Consider the following 14,336-nt stretch of genomic DNA (forward strand, 5'->3'; position numbering starts at 1 on the left):
GTTTAGCTACCAATAAAGAGACCATGCAGCAAGGAATTAGTGCGGTGGGAGCTGTTGACGTGATGCTGTGTACACGCACAGCTGAAAACGTCCACGTGGTTGCCTGTAAAAATCACTCAGCGAGTAATTAAAAAGCATCCATCTGCTGGTGTAATTTTCTTCTATCAGTTGGACGGACACCAGTGAGCGGTATTCCAATTAATCCAAATAACCAGGCGAGTGATCTTTACCGAGCATCTCAACGCATCCACCCAGTGGATGGATGGCCCTGTGGTGTGAGACGGCCTTAAAGCAGCTAGTACTTAAAATAATACAGGAAAAATATGAAATTGAAGCAATGTTGTAATCAGACTCAAATAAAAACAGTTTAAGATAAGAAATGTGAAATTTTTACAGCATGTATTATTCATTTATCACAAATATTTTTGTTAAGATTAGTACATGCAGCTTTTTAAAATTTGGACCTTATTTTAAAATGGCTTTAATTACCTCCTTTGAGAGCCCGTAATTTTACATGAAGCGATTAAAATATAATTGTACTTTTTCTGTATTCATGAAAGTTATCTTAAAGAGTTTTGAATTTAACAAAAATATTTTTCAACCCCGAAATAAATTGTACCACCTTAATGAGGTTTTATCCAAAGCACTACATGTCAATCAATGTTTCAATTACTTTTAATTATTATCAAACTACTTCTGATATATCATTCAGATAATTTTTGCTCCAAGTATATTGTGGAATCTCTAACACTAAAAGTAGAGCCTTTGAGAATGTCTGAACCATTCTAAGGCACTGTAAATTTATATATGATAGTTGAATGTTGTGTTGCAAGTTACAGGCCACGGCAACTTAAAAGAGGTTTCTATTTGTTTATCTATTCATTGACTTCAGTCTAAATTATGAAACTTTATGACATTTGTATAATTTAATTTTGATTTTACAGACGATCTCAGAGAACCGACTGGAGGACGGAGCGGAAGCTGAACTCTGAAACTTTTGGTGTTGCATCAGCTCGGCGGGGAGGCTACCGGGGTCGTGGAGGGTACTATGGAGGCCGAGGCATGTACCGAGGCTATCGGGGTTACAACATGCGAGGCCAGACCAACCGGAACCCTCAGTCCAGACCTCCCCCCACAACACAACAGACCAGCACTCCTCCTGGTAAGTGATGCTTCCAAACTAGTGATGGTTGACAAAATAAGATTAGTATTTTTATTTAGAATTTCATAAAACAGATTTAGGCATCCTTTAACATATTGGTTTAAAATATTGGATGTAATCAAGATTCTCTAAATCCATATTTGCCAATATGACCGATTTTGTTATTACACTTTGTCACTCAATCAACATAATTGGTAAGAGGAGCAAATTATATTTAATTTGTAATACAAAAAGAAACGAACATAAATTGTTGTAGTATGGAAATTTTAATGTAAAATTTTGTCTTGATTTGTCTTTAAAACCCTGCAACACTTGCGTGGGGTAAATGTGACCCCACGCGGGCATTTTTGTTCATAACTCCTCAGCAGTTGGCACCCATTCCTTGTTGTTTTCAGTAGCTGTTGGGTTCCTAGCCTAGTTGAAGGCCGACAATGCCACACGTGTTTGTTATTTAGCGTTTGACAGCCATAACCTCACTTTTGAGATTGGGGTCAGATTTACCCCACGCGAGTATTAGTGTAACTAATTTTTTTCACAAGTTGTGTCTTTTTTTGTGTGATTAAGCATCATTTCTGCTATCATACAGACAACTGGTGTTATTGTTATTGTTTCTTTTTGGCAATATGGCCACCGGGGAGGTGTTTGAAAGATTTGTAAATGACATTTTCAATGAATCAGAATCTGAGGAAGAATTTGGTGGGAGCGATTCTGAAGAAGATAATGTGGAAATAAATAACGAAGATAGTGAAAAGTGAACAAAGTGCTGATGAACTAGAAGTAAATGGAGATGATGAAATGGATGAAGATTTACGCTTTTATATTAGCAAGAATCAACTAACATTGTGGATGAACAAACCGCCACGTCAAAATGTTCGAGTTTTGGATCGGACCGTTATACCTGCAATGCACGCACCAGGAGTGAAACCAACAGGTAAAAATGCTCTTACACTATACAGGCCTTTGAGCTTTATTTCACTAATGAAATTCTAGGCAAAATTGTTGATTATACAAATGAAAAAATTGATCAACTGAGAGGTAGTTATAATAGGGAACGTGATGCAAAAGGTACTAACTTAGCTGAAATAAAAGCTGTAATTGGTCTTTTATATTTAGCTGGTGTGAAGAAAAGCTCACACGTCAACTTGAAAGATTTATGGGTAAGAAATGGGTTGGGCTTTGAATTATTTTGCTGTGTAATGAGTCTCCCGAGGTTTGAATTTTTGTTAACTGCTATACGTTTTGATAGCATCGCAACCAGAGATCAAAGAATAAAAGTTGATAACCTTGCACCTATCAGAGAAACCTTTACTGACTAAGTTGAAAATTTCCAAAAGTACTATTCACTTGGTCATTTGGTGACTCTTGACGAGAAACTTGAGGCATTTAGAGGCAGATGCCAATTTCGGCAATACATCCACAACAAGCCGGCCAAGTATGGCATCAAACTATTTGTGTTGGTTGATGCAAGAATGTCATATACATTAAACTTGGAAATTTATGCCGCTAAACAGCCTGAGGGCCTATTTAAGGTTTCAAATGCAGCAAAAGATGTTACTATGAGAATGATAAAGCCAATAGAAAATTCAGGAAGAAGCCTAACTACAGATAATTGGTACACTAGTGTTCCGTTAGCTAATGAACTATTGGCTAAAAAAATAACATTAGTTGGAACCCTCAGGAAAAACAAGGGTGAAATACCTCCAGAGTTTGTAGCAAAAAAGCCAATACACTCATGTTTGTTTGGCTTTGATGATAACAAAATCACTATGGTAAGCTACACTCCAAAGTTAAACAAAAATGTAATATTACTGTCATCAATGCATGATGCACCCACAATCGATGAAACGACAGGAGAACAAAGAAAGCCTGAGATTATTACATTTTATAATTCAACAAAGGGGAGGGGGTGGACACAAATGATCAAATGTGCAGTTTATATTCTGTATCAAGGAAAACTCGTAGATGGCCTTTAGTGATCTTCTTCTGTTTGTTGAATACTGTAGGCATAAATGCTCAAGTAATTCACTCATCAAACCACAACTTTGAGAGGAGAATAATAAGAAGAAAGTTTTTGGAAGAAATTGGCCTAAGTCTTGTAAGGCCATTCATGCAAATAAGAGTACAGATTCTGAGTCTTCCTAGAGAACTTCGATCAAGTATTAAGAAGTTTCTGCCTGAAGAAGAAGTAGTAGCCCCAAGAGAGAGACCCCCCGCGAGAGGGAGATGCAATTTCTGCCCTCGACTTCAAGACAGGAAAACAACATTTATCTGTGAAGAGTACTACAAATATGTTTGCAAGGAGCACATGAAAGTTGTTTGCGATGGCTGTGTGTAATAATTGTGTGGAATAACTGATCTTTTGTCACTCTTATACGTTTATTACCGATACGTATGGCCTACACTTATTCTATGTTTAGTAGCTTATAAGTTTTCTATGTTCAGTTATATTATTTACAATTTAACTGGTTTTATTTTCCAAAAATATCATTTATTTTCTATAAAACAACACAGAATTAGTATAAGAATAGATTAAGTTCAAAAATAGTCGTAGATATAATAAAAACAAAACAAAACCAAGATGGGGTCATATTGACCCCACGCGAGTACTAGTGAAATTTTTTTTGCGCGAGTGTTGCAGGGTTAATACCACCAATTGCATGTTTTCATCATAAATAGCTATCAAAATACGTGTATAAAAATGTAACCCTTTTAGGACTAACTAACAATGTACTGGTACTTGATGTTATACTGAGAAAAGTTAATAGAATAGCTTCCCTCTTTACTGGTCACTTTAATGAGGCATTGTTTTATCCGGTCATGATCAGCCGGAAATGGGCGATGGCAATGTTTCAACTAAACTCGTATGACTTGTACAGACTTTTGCAACGTGAAGGCTTTTGTTTTATTCCTGTGCAGTCTTGAATTCTTATTGTTGGCCAAAGTGCATACATATTTTTATTATTAGCTCATACATATTTATAGTTAACATTTGGGAAACTAATATAATGTACGTCTTAGAGCACATCGGTTTATCCAGCCAAATCTTAGAATTCAAATTATTCCATTCGTAATAGTGAAAGGAAGAAACAGAATTTTGCAAATGTTACCACTGACTTTAAACATCCCCTGTCGTGATTGATGTCTGATTGCCAACTGCTTGATATTATTTTGAACAGGCTATTTTTATGCATGTAGAAGTCAATAAGTTGCCTAATAAAATCAGTCTTATGAAATTCAGTTACAGTCATTATATGGTACTGGTTCCATTTTACTAAAAGGCTTTACTAAAGTAGCAGGGTTTTTACAACATTCGTAATCCTGCTCCGCTCTCAGTATAGCATTTTTTTAAACTTGCTCCATCATCCTTTGTCATTGCCAAATAATTCCAATCTATATATCTTTTTCTCGTATTGTTGTTCTTTTCAATGTCTTTGTCACCCCTATTCTACATACACACATCACATTGCACATTTTTTTAAATCACATTTTCAGCACTTTAGTCTGCCTTCATAGTCCATTGTCAATATACATCCTAATATATAGTTGTGAGTCTACAATAGTCTTGATTAACTGAGCTATAAACGGAACCAGAACAACTTTGGATAATACAGAGCTTGCATTAAAGTATACTAATTTACATAAACTCAATATTAATGAATAATAATGGTTTATTCAACAAATTATGTGGCTTACTACTCAGTTGCAACGAAGAGGCTCATTCTAACCCAATACCATTTGCTAAAACTAACAATGGTATGTATATTCAGTGTAATTTTTCACATTTTGAAGCACTGAGGGTTATTAATTTTTTAACTGTTTTGGTTAATCAGACTTCTATTATATTTATTGAAGAAAATCTTTTTGTACTCCAATTAATTTGTTCTGTTTGATTGCAGCTAAATAATACGTGAAGATCTAGTATTGAAGACGTTGTGATATACTCTGTGCAAATGGCCGGAAAATATTTTAATGTGAAGAGACATAATATTCCAGAAGAATGTATTTTGTGTTAGTTGACTGCCCGATGATGACCGAGGGAGGGAGCCATACGTTGTGACTTACTGTGGTGCTGGATTGAATCCGTTTCGGAAGTGTTGGTGTCGGTTTGAGGGCCAGGAAGTTTATGTTATGTATTGTGGATAGGTTAAGGCTGGAAGAATCATATTGATAATTTTTGTTAAGGAAATTAATTTGGTTCTAATTTCTATTAGCAATCCTTAGAAATGGGTGCTGAATGAAAGAAATTCTTTTTATTTTATAGATATTACGAATCAAAGACCAATTCTAAGCTTTATGAAATCTGATAGACAAATGTTTTACAATTATTTTATTTAATTATTAAAAGTAAAGTACAACTATATTTATTTTTGTATAAAATATGAATAAATTTTAATTTAAAACTGTTTCATTTTAGTACCTTTGTCGTTATACCTGTACAGATATAATGGATTAGATATACGCATGACTGCCTGCTTTTATTCCTATTTTTTACTTTATAAAGTGGTTGATTAATAATGTTTTGTACTTCCACTGTTGTTATGAAATAAAGACAACATTTAACCTCAAGTTTCTTATTTACCCTTTATTAACAACTGAAGTTGATATTAAAGAATTTAATTTCAAAATTTTTTTTGAAAGCCATCTGTGAATTATGTCATTAATGTTTGTTGATTTTCAGACATCTCTCTATTCAGTCATCCTACTATCATGATTTGGTAATGGTCAAACCAACCTACTGATTTTAAAATTAATTTGAGTAAGAAATAAAATATTACACATAACACAACAATACTTTCCATTTATCCGCTTCTTTTTTTTTAATGTCTTCTAAAACACTTAAAACAGTGATTGTACCTTATTATTGCAATTTAGATTGAATTAGCAATTTTAAGCGTTAACAACAAAGTGAAATGAAAGCACAATCCACTATTAAAAAATGTAGTATAAAAACTATTGGATACAATGTTCCAGTATCTCTAAACATAAAATGTTGTGTCTCTGAAAGCAAGATGAGGGTTCCTTATATGTACACACTCTCCCTGTGTCATGAGTTCAAGGAATTTGCTCAGAGATCACCCATTGTTTACTCTTCATGGGTGAGTATAATGGTTCTGACCGCTTGGTTTGTCGGGAGATCTATACAAGTTTATAACGAAGATAAGGAATTGTTTTTATGTTTAATAATTACTGTGCACATATATCTATTTGGCTCAAACTTCTGCTTGAAACAGTGGATAATCACAGTTTTACATTAGGAACAGTATTTTAATTTTATATAGTCTAGCTGTACTTTACACAAAATATGGCCATTGTATTTTTTCTGCAAAGTTAAACATAAGTTTTTCTGTATATAAGAGCGGTCATAGCTATTTTTGTAGCACTTTAGTACAGCCAATGATGTAGTGTAGCCCACAACGGTTATCGGATCAAGCAACGTCGAGCGTGGCTGCTGCTTGAATGGGTGACCACTGAGTGATCCTGTCCATGCAAGCAGTCCGCCTGCCCGGCCGTTGGTGGTGGTTTGGAAGTCACCTTTAAGCCGTTGGTCCCCAGGTTGTGTTAGAGAGGGCTTCTTAGCCCTAACTTCACCTGGTAAAATAAGACTACTTTTCTTTACTTTACAGCACATTTGTAAAACATTCAACAACTAAATAGAGACTAAGACTTTTTGCACCAACTTTAAATAAAGCAAATATTTATTCTGTTGTCAAAAGTGTTAATAAATATACTTTCACTTGTATTTAATTAACTATAATTCATATTATTTGTGTTAGTAGAAAAATAATGATCCAACATATTATATTTTAACATTAATATTATAAGTTTTATAATTAGGAAAATACAAACGTTGATGTTAAAATGTAATTGGCGTTTTGTGAAAATAACAGGATTTCTTTCAGACACTTGCCATTTTTCAGTGATATAACAAATCGGTAACATTATATTTCATGATATGATATCCGGTGGAAAACTAAAATCTAGGTTAAAACAAACAAATCATATCAGAGCGTAGTGGCTCGCTTAACTCAGGAATCCCACAAATATTGTTAACTCTATGCACACTATTGGTGACGAGCACCAAACAGGAGAAAGCCAAACTCCCGTAGAACATAACTAAAAGAGTAGAGAAACTGTGACTTTAATTGCTGTTTATACTTATTTAGTTCTGTAAATTCTAAACTATTTTACTCGTGTAGTATTTTATGTTACTCTACAGAGAAAGTTTAATGGTGGTGTGCACCAGTGTATAGTATTAAACTAAACTAGTAAGTTAAGGAGATATCTATGACAAAATATACTCCTACATCATTGCAGGTGTAAGTTGTGGAGTGTTGTAAACATTATTATTTTCAGTGAAGTTTGATTTGTTTTTAAAAACATGGATTATGTTGATTATATTGACTATTTATTAGATGCACCAATTGAGCGTGTTGTTCGTGATAGGAGAGATCCCTTTGACATTTACTCCAACATTGAGTTTCGAGAACGATTTGGTTTTTCTAAAGATTCTTTCTTATCTCTTCTCGATTTGATAGGGCCTTACCTTGAACATGATACAGACAGGAACTTTGCATTGTCACCACAACTTCAGCTTCTTTGTGGTTTAAGGATATTTCGTACAGGTTCTTACCAGTTAGTTGCTGGTGACTTGATAAATGTACATAGAACAACAGCTGGTAGAGCTTTAAATAAGGTAATAAACGGTTTGCTTACCTTGAAACCGCTATACATTACCATGCCCAGCACTCAAGAGCAATGTAGTGAAAAAAGCGAGCCTTTTATAGATTAGGTGGTTTCCCAAATGCCATAGGAGCAATCGATTGCACTCATATAAAAATACTGTGCCCACCAGGTGATAATAATGAACTTTTTCGAAATAGGAAAGGTTTTTTTTTCTATTAATGCTCAATTTATATGTGATGCTGATATGAAAATAATGAATGTTGTAAGTCGATGGCCAGGTTCGACCCACGATGCTAGGATTTGGGACAATAGTGCTGTTGCTGCAAGATTTGAAGCTGGTATATATATATATATATATATATATGATGGTTTACTTGTTGGTGATAGTGGATATGCGTTGTCACCCAAGCTGATGACTCCAGTATTGCTGCCTACAACCCAAGGAGAAAGAAGGTACAACCGTGCACATATTTTGACCCGTAATATTGTAGAACGAACTTTTGGAGTCTTAAAGGAAAGATTTCAAATTCTTGAGAAGGGAATGAGATTCAATCCAGTTAAGTGTGGAAACATAATAGTAGCTGCAAGTGTGCTGCACAACTTTGGTATTGATGTGATTTTGAAATGTGATCCTACAATGTTGGAAAGTGGATGACTTAATAACAATAAAGTAATTAAAATGTGTTTATTTAGTTTATTAATTCATATTATGAAAGGACACACAAAAACAAAACTTTTACAGCATTGTTACATATGAAATTACAAAATGTTCAGCTGTATGAGATTCTACAAAGGTAACAAATTATCTTTACAAAGTAATAAATTTCTCATTGATGCTAAATTATTTAAATAAACATCACCGCTAGTGTTTTCAACCACATTCTCATAGTGTATTGGTATTGGTCCATTTGAAGATGTGTGGTTTGTAATACTATTACTAATTTTCTGCAGTATATCCATACGGAGTACGTGTTCAGTTTCAGCAAATTCTCTTTCCTTTTCAATCAACATCATTCTAGCTGCATGCTCCTCTCGAAGTAGCTTAAGTTTCAGTGAATGGAAATCTGTCACTTTGTCAGCAATTTCAGTGGTTGTACACCGTCGTTTTGCAGACCTTTTTTGCCATGGATTCGTCTTACCTACAAGATAGAATATGCTGTTATAATAGAACTTTTTAGAAAAATAATCTTAAAATTTATTTTCCTTAAAAGATTAATTTCATTTTAATAAAGTGTTTGGTAATTCTAAGCAATATATGGGTCAACCTCGATTTTTCTCATATTACAATATAATGTTCCAATGGTCAATTAGAAAAGGAAATGACTAGAATTTTCTTGCTGGAAAGCAGTTATAGGGAGCAGGCAACCGCGAGGATTACGTATTAGTGATCAGGGGCACTGACGTGATCTGGGCTTCAAATTTGGAACTACTCGAGTTAATTTTTTTTCTAAAAGAGCAAGCAGCGCGAAGCGCTGCGCAGCGGGCAAGCATCGTGCGTGATCTTCGTATATACTGAATTGATTCAGGCCAAAAGGAATGACACAGATTCCTTTACCAGATTTTTACGGAGATTTTGTATTGGGCGGATTATATTGGTTTACTTTGCTTTCCAGCATGTAATTATGTGTTTAAAATTGTTTTACATACATTACCTACATTATATTACATTGTAATATGTAATAACAATTTATTAGAAATTTTTAATAAAAAAAAAGGATCAGCACGATGCCTGCCCGCTGCGCAGCGCTTCGCGCTGCTTGCTCTTTTAGAAAAAAAATTAACTCGAGTAGTTCCAAATTTTAAGCCCAGATCACGTCAGTGCCCCTGATCACTAATAGGTAACTCTAAGCAATATATGACCGTCTGGCGGTTGCCTGCTCCCTATAACTGCTTTCCGGCAAGAAATTCTAGTCATTTCCTTTTCTAATTGACTATTGGAACATTATATAGTAATATGAGAAAAATCGAGGTTGACCCATATATTCCTTAAAAGATTAATTTCATTTTAATAAAGTGTTTACTTCCTACATTGTACAAATAAGTTTACTTACCGAGGCCTTTGGCCTCAGGTATTGAAAAAAAAAAAACAAAATCGTTCTGGAGCTCTGATGGAATATCGCAAAACTGTGCATATCTTAGGACCAAGGAACAGTCTATTTACCGAATTTCAAGTCTCTATGTATAGGTTTTGCTGTTCGTTGATTATATTAAAGCCAGGGCAAAGACAGATATATTAGCCTAATACTAAACAATTAAGTCTTAATACAGACAATTAATTATTCATATCACAAAGTATAGGAGTTTTTTAACGCTCTGTGTATTATATGTAACATACAATGCTACTTACATTTATTTGATGTCATGCTGTTGGTTTCTTTTGAAGTGGGCACCTCCTCATTCACAAAATTTGAATTATCATTAATTTCACTTTGATGTACAGGTTCATCTTCCTTCTCTGAATTGTCTTCCTCATTACTTATCATGTTTTCCTCTTCCTTATCATCGTCTTGTACATCTGACACACTTTCAAAAAGTTGGGGAATCATGTCAACAATGGTTTTTGAGGTTAGGTCAATTTCATAGTAATTACTTCCACCGCCAGTTTTTATTCTTTCCCTCTTCTCTTTAGACATTGCTTTTTTGCCTTAGCCTTACAGTCCTTCCATGGTATCTTTAATTAATTGGCTTAATGTTTTTGTCACTGTTGCCTCAGCATTAAAATCAACAAGTATGTCATCCCAAGCTTTCCTCTTCTTTTTAATTATCATGTTTTTAGATTCTATTATATTAACATATCGGTTCATCACTTCAAGAAACATTGCCTTATCTGCATCTGAGATATGTTTTGCTTTTTTTCTTTTCTCTTCATCAAAAAAAAGTTCCATTTTTAGAAAAACACTGTTGTAAACAAACACAAACCACTATTTTCAGGTTAGAAATAAACCTTCCAAGCTTCCACCACAGAGTATTTGTATAAACTAAAGAAGTATCCTGTATTTGAGCTCTCCAACCAAATCACCGGAAGTATATTCCTTCTTTAGTCAGTTACTTATATAGTTTTAACTAAAGGAGTTTCACTAACTAAAGTAGTATCTGTTACTGATTTGGTGCTCGTCACCCTATATCTATAACATGCACCTAATAAAACAAACACAATTAATTGTGAGTGTTGATTCAGCCCCAGTCCACCTTCCTCTTATTGCAGCGTCTGAAATCTGACACTGTCACAGACTTGACTCTTAAAATCCGAAGAAATAAAATCAGTGACAAAAAAGCACAAAATAAAACTTTTACATCGTTTTGGCATTGAGAGACATCTAGACTACAATATTTTAATCTATGTGAAGAATTCTCATTGTCACATCAGATGCACAATTGAGTACACTACGATGTATTATATGGTGAGCGCGAGCGGTGGAGCAACCAAGTTTTCTATATGTAATGAAGCTATGGTGGGAAAGGTTAATTTTAGCTCGTCGCTAAACGCAGATTTCAGACGCTGCACAAAAATGAAGGGGGAACTGAGGCTAAAAAAATCAAACATTCACTCAACATACAATACTTTGAATCACCCAAATTGACTTTACTACTTGCCGTCTAAATTTATTATTAACTTTTACAAATAGAACAGACGTTTGCGGTAGAGCATGAATGGTAGTGTCATATTTAGTTTGATCATTCGCTCTTAAATACCATATCACATCCATTATAACCAGCATTTGGCCTTGTTATGTCAAAAGTGTTGCGTCTATGACAAACTTTCTCATCCATCTTCGTTATTCTTAAAAGTCATAGGTCTTAAGACTCAATTTAGTTGAGAAATATTCGAAGTTAAAATTGACTTCAGGAATATTATTTAAACACAAAACAAAAGTAAACAGTAGACCTACACGCAATAAATTAGAGAATGGGCAAAATAAACACACTTGACACTTCCTCCAATTACGGAATTCCGGTTGTGAGCGCCATGTTACCTTGTGGGAGTATTTTTATTTAGTTTAAAACAGCTGATTACTAAAATACACTGTTGCTTAGCCGATTATTATCAAATCCAGTAACCAAATGAAATATAATCTGATTGGTTTTATAATCCTACATAATATTAGCTTATTTCTTTATGATGGTTTATACTCGTTTGTGATTATTACGCAATATCTAAGCAAATACTGACTAGCTTCATGTACTGACATGGGGTACAAAAACCCCATACATAAGTACATCCAAACACAATTATAGACAATATTGTGAGGCCAACAATTTCTCTCGTTAAGATTTCAGAGTCAGGGCCGCGGTTAATATGTGACACATAATAAGATAACTAGACAATAAGCATTAGGAAATTACAAAAGTCCAATTAACAAAAATAGTTAAAGTTAACAATAACAACATATAATAAACTAACAAACTGCAACAAAGAAGTACAATAGCAATATAAACTACCAATGTCATAACAATAATAATAAATTGATAAAAAAAGCAACAACACAATATAATAACGATATGAAGTAACATTTGTTTGTATAACAAAAATAATTAATAATAAAACTAAGGAAACTGAAACATTGAATCATACCTTAATACAATTATCATTATAGGGTTCTGCAGCAGCACACTTGATAGCTTGCATGCCGGAGGAAAAGAAATCCACCGATGATCCTAAGCCGCATGAGTCTTGAACTGGAGCTGTGCCGCAGATAGTTTCTGGCAGTATAACTAGGTTAAACAAACGCTGTTGTCTTGCTCTGGGGATACTAAATCTTGTCTGCTTGTTGAGGGGATACTAAATCGAATCCTCTAGAGTAGACATGAAACAGACCAAGCGATTGGTTCCGGTACACAACGCCTATGCTCTAAAATCTGAAGCCCAAGCACCACTGACAGCACGTCGACCGAGACATCAAGGTAGCGGAATCCAGCCCAGGATTCTCACAAAGCGTCTCTGTACTGATTGGAGCTGGTTGATGTGTTGTAGTTGGAAGGGACACCAGACCACAGAATAATACTCGAGCAGTGGACGAACAAGTGTTTTGAACATTAGTACAGCTGCTTCGGTGCTTAGCCCATATTCAACAGTCCAAAAGATCAATCCCAAAGATCTGGAGGCTCTAGAATAGACTTTTCTAATATGGGAGTCAAACTCAAAGATCGAATCAATCATAACACCCAGATCCTTTATGATGTTGTACCTCTCAACTGCAGTCCCGTCGATAGTCAGCCACCAAGATATTTGTTCTTCTACTATCGATTATTAACTTTTTTGTCGAGTTCACTGACATTTCACTAGAAGAGCACTAGGTGGAAAAGAGTTTACACATGTCTTCAGGCTGACATGCCTCGATGTCACCCAGTTGGAGAGACGAAGGCTTAGACAAAGTGTGATTCAGGTCATTCACGACACTCCAGAATACTCTTGTATTTAAAGATATTTTTGAGTTGACATAATCAGTCCTGTACTGCCTCGAAATGACCTTGCAACGTTCACGGACTCTGTAAAACGAACATTAATCTCTTTCATCATGAGACTCCTTGAACTTTTCTTGGAGTGTCAGCTTGAGAATCACCAACGCCTTCAATTCAGAAGGCAGACCTTCCAACGCGCTTCCAAGAAGAGTTCAACATAATACAGTCTCTGAGTTGTTTTACATGTAGCGTTTTTAAAGCTACATTGATTTATTTTTTAATTAAAACTTAAATTAAATAAAAATTTAGGGATCGAAATATTGGGACTTAATTTTAGATTAGATTGTGAAATGTCAGGGTAAAATCGAACATGTAATCCTTTGGCAAGTTAGTACTGGTAGTTTTAAATTGTTAGGAAGGCAGGTTGACTGCCTTGAATTGATTAGAACTTGTCTTATTGCGAGTATTGTTCTCCTTGTTTCATACTGCTGGACCAATGAGAGAGCACCACGGATGTCCTGCAAAGGTGATTGGAAAGGGAAGTATTTAAGCGCCCGCTCATAATTTTCGCCCTTCTTTTGGTTATTTTCGTGAGTAAAGTTAATTGCAGTGCGCTGTATTTCTTAAATTTTTTTCCGCGAGTGATTTTGAGAAAAAAATTAAATTCAAAGAAACTACAGAGCATTCTGAATAGCTTATTCTCGAAGAACAATAGAGCATAATAGAATCATACAAGTTACATTTGGTTCATGGTTGCAAGAGAAGTGAATTAAAATCGAACTTTGTTAATAACTTTAATTGAGATTTGAAAAAGTAGTAATTTATTAATATTTAACCGGAACTGTTTTATTGTGAATTATTAATTGAAAATTAATTGAACTTTATAATTGTTAGAGAGAGAGAGTTGTAATCTGAATTGCAGAGACTTGAAAGTTAAGGTTCAAATAGTGTAAAGAGAAGTTGAAATTTTATTTTGTATTTTGAGTAAACTTAGAAGTGAACATTTTTATTTTTATTATTTCCAAGTGGTATTTCATTTTATTTTAAAACTTTATTATTTTATTTTAGAAGAGAGCTCTGATTTTTAGTT

At 34.5% G+C, this 14,336-nt stretch overlaps 1 protein-coding gene across 4 annotated transcripts in view; it reads left to right on the forward strand.

Annotated features, from left to right (window-relative positions):
• Window positions 1–5,723, forward strand: part of LOC124353804 (protein LSM14 homolog B-like) — a 34,100-nt gene extending 28,377 nt beyond the window's left edge. For all 4 annotated transcript variants that reach the window (XM_046803803.1, XM_046803804.1, XM_046803805.1 and 1 more), the window contains exons 9-10: window positions 945–1,162; window positions 5,059–5,723. In XM_046803803.1, the coding sequence (XP_046659759.1) occupies window positions 945–1,162; window positions 5,059–5,066 (226 nt within the window). In that variant the 3' untranslated portion in view covers window positions 5,067–5,723. The remainder of the gene's footprint in view (window positions 1–944; window positions 1,163–5,058) is intronic.
• Window positions 5,724–14,336: the final 8,613 nt, after the last annotated feature.

The sequence above is a fragment of the Homalodisca vitripennis genome, chromosome 2, assembly GCF_021130785.1.
Source record: "Homalodisca vitripennis isolate AUS2020 chromosome 2, UT_GWSS_2.1, whole genome shotgun sequence".
Lineage (NCBI taxonomy): Eukaryota > Metazoa > Arthropoda > Insecta > Hemiptera > Cicadellidae > Homalodisca > Homalodisca vitripennis.